The sequence below is a fragment of the Parastagonospora nodorum genome (genome assembly GCF_000146915.1).
Source record: "Parastagonospora nodorum SN15 chromosome Unknown scaffold_3, whole genome shotgun sequence".
Taxonomy (NCBI): Eukaryota; Fungi; Ascomycota; class Dothideomycetes; order Pleosporales; family Phaeosphaeriaceae; genus Parastagonospora; species Parastagonospora nodorum.
The window spans coordinates 1,520,954-1,523,681 of NW_001884551.1; the positions used below are offsets into that span (position 1 = coordinate 1,520,954).

Genomic DNA, 2,728 nt, shown 5'->3' on the forward strand with positions numbered 1-2,728 from the left:
TCCAGGGAATTGCAGTCCATTTCCTTCACAATGTGTCCTCAACGATCGTTGGTAAGTAGCATTCGATGCCGATTGAGTGTCGCCTGCTGATATGCTCACAAATGTTGTAAATTTCTCCAAGTAGTAGTGACTAGGTTGTAGGTTGTAGGTTGTGGACAGTAGGGTTTAGGAATTGAGAAACATGACTGTCATCTATGATTTTCAGCTTCAGACATGGCTCGAATGGCTCCCGAAATTCTTATGGGTTATGCAGAGCCTCGATATCAATGCATTGACTTGTTTATGGTCTTCGTTCAAGAGATTTGACCAACAGTTGCTTCACTGCAAGTGTGAGTGACGGGGAATGTGCCGGCAAACACAAAAAGCGCACTTTGTATCTGGACTTTGGTGACTGATCATTTATGGACTTTTCTGCTCGCTACAAAACTACTGTGTACAGTGCGGGATGAGCTTAGTCTTCGTCCTCATCGTCATCGACAACAGGAACGGGCTCGTCTTTCTTGGTGGTCTTTACCTTCCGGTCCTTCTCGGCACCAGCAGGCTTCTTTGATGGTGGACCAGCGTCTTCACCATCGTCACTGTCACCAGGCTCCTCGGCATCGTCATCGGAGCCCTCGTCTTCGAGATCGTCTTCATCTTCCTCTTCATCCTCGTCGTCTTCAGCATCCTTGGCCTTGGTGCGCTTGGCCTTTTTCTTTGGAGCTACAGGTAGTCAGACGGAATCGTCCTGGTCGGGCTTCATCAATCAATGCTTACGAGGTGCTTCAGGCCTCGGAATCGTCTTCGTCGAAATTGGATCCCTCTGATTCGGCGTATCTGTGAGGTGTGGGGTCAGCTCTGATAATGCGCAACAAAAATGTGATAACAGCATCAATGCGGATCAATCGCCTGCAAAGGACTCCGAACCGACTGGCAAGTGACACGAAAATGCAATTGAGGTAGCCTTGTGCGGAAAATCGCGCAATAGTATGACAACTCTCAGCATCTGGGAAGGCTGAGAAGGAGTTTTGAGCGTACGCTCAGCGATCGCGAAGCTCCATGACAAAATCCGAGTACATGGCCATCAGACAGCGGACGCAGGCGACCGTGATGCGGCCAGAATCGCAGAAAAGCGAGGTTGGTAGAAGAAGGCATGACGTCAAGGATTGGCAGACTTACTCCTCTTCCTCCTCAGACTCGTCGGATGGGAGTGCCACGAGCTCCTCGGTGTCCTGCTTTCTCTTGCGGGTGGTCATTGTGTGTAAAGACGAAAAAAATTATTTGTGTAGTCGGAAGACAGGAAGTCAGGGTTGGGACGAAGTAATCTGGAGCCTCGGGGGTCGCAGCTGTGAGCTGGATAAGCTGCGGGGACCGGTTGAACTAGGTTCCTTGTCTTGTTTAGTCGGAGGCTGGGGAGCCAGGCAAGGGACTCAGTTCCGTGCTAACTTTGGGTGTGTTGGGTGTGCAGACCAGCCAATGATGGGCGGCCTTGCCGTCACCCGCATGGCTGCGAGAGGAAGCCCGAAAGTAGGGTTGGTGGCAAGCGCCCGCGACGTAGTGCGTGTTTGCTGCAGGTACACAATTACGGGTCAGCGATCCGGCCTCTAGAAGACAGCGTTGGTACTGCTGCGCAACATCGTGTTCAGATCAGTTATGCCTTGGGGTGATGAAGATGCTCAGTCTCCCTAGGTCTCGGTATCGTCCTGCCATGGCCGGTTGCGTGTAGCAGAGGGATGCGAATTGCAAGCCACCGATATTGACAAATCGTCACGTCATTCTTCAGCTTACCTTTCGCATTTGCTACAGTCCTGATACTGCTCAGGGCAAAGATGATGAAAAGAGCTTAAGTGGTCTGCATTATAAAATTGTGGTCCTGCAGTCCGAGCTGGACTCGTAGTGAGATATAACAACGTTGAAGTGGTGACTCAGAAGCTATCTCTCTTCGGAGGTGCCCATGTGCTTAGTGACTGTAGGTGCTTGTAGTCTTGGACACATCATAGCGGCCAAGGTAGTGAACTTCCCATTATTTCAAGCAATACCATCCACCGCTTGTGCAGTTTTCGAATGTCGTTCTGTCGAGATGCAGAGCTCGCCGGCTGCATACGGTTAGCGCCCCCACCTAGCGGCGTACCCCACCATTCCGCAGCAACGAACTACTTGATTCGCGCTGCCTAAACCGCGTCTTCTTCGAAATCTTTACTCTTTCTACCTACACCCGCGACGCACCTGACCATTGGACTCTCACGACACGATACCTCCCTTGCAGCATGTCTGTAGCTGCAGCCCGGCGGCCGGCGGGCCCGAGACAGCCCGTAGTCCGCATCGGCGGACTTGGTCAGTCTTCAACCTACCAGAGTCAGAACACGAGACGGAACGCCCTCCCACCACAAGTTGCAAAGAAGCGTCCCGCCGTGTACAACTGCTGTTCCGACCCGGTCATCGACACAGGCGACGGCAACACACTATGTCTGAGCTGCGGAACAGTTCACGAAGAAAGCGCCATCGTCTCCGAAGTCACTTTTGGTGAGACTGCAGGCGGAGCAGCTCATGGTCGAGGGTGGATTTATTGGAGAAAACCAACGTCACGCCAACTTCCATGGGTGGTTACTATGCGCGGTCTGGGCGGCATGCAGAGCAGAGATCAGTCCGAGATGCTAGGAAGAGACTCGATTGAGAAAATTGGCGTCACTCTGAACATCCCCGAGGGAGCAGCGTTCGCAAGCTCTGATGTGGTACAAGCTTGCCATGA

At 52.3% G+C, this 2,728-nt stretch overlaps 1 protein-coding gene across 1 annotated transcript; it reads right to left on the reverse strand.

The window, feature by feature from the left end:
- Nucleotides 1-377: 377 nt before the first annotated feature.
- Nucleotides 378-1,296, reverse strand: SNOG_02517 (hypothetical protein). The gene is made up of 3 exons (XM_001793069.1): nt 1,159-1,296; nt 757-816; nt 378-702 (listed from the first exon to the last, which is right to left on the reverse strand). The coding sequence occupies exon 3, from the start codon at nt 664-666 to the stop codon at nt 511-513; it is 156 nt and encodes a 51-aa protein (XP_001793121.1). The 5' UTR covers nt 667-702; nt 757-816; nt 1,159-1,296; the 3' UTR covers nt 378-510.
- Nucleotides 1,297-2,728: the final 1,432 nt, after the last annotated feature.

Bases quoted from the DNA above. Each gene is read 5' to 3' on its own strand.
- SNOG_02517 (XM_001793069.1), bottom strand. From the start codon at position 666: ATGCTGAAGACGACGAGGATGAAGAGGAAGATGAAGACGATCTCGAAG.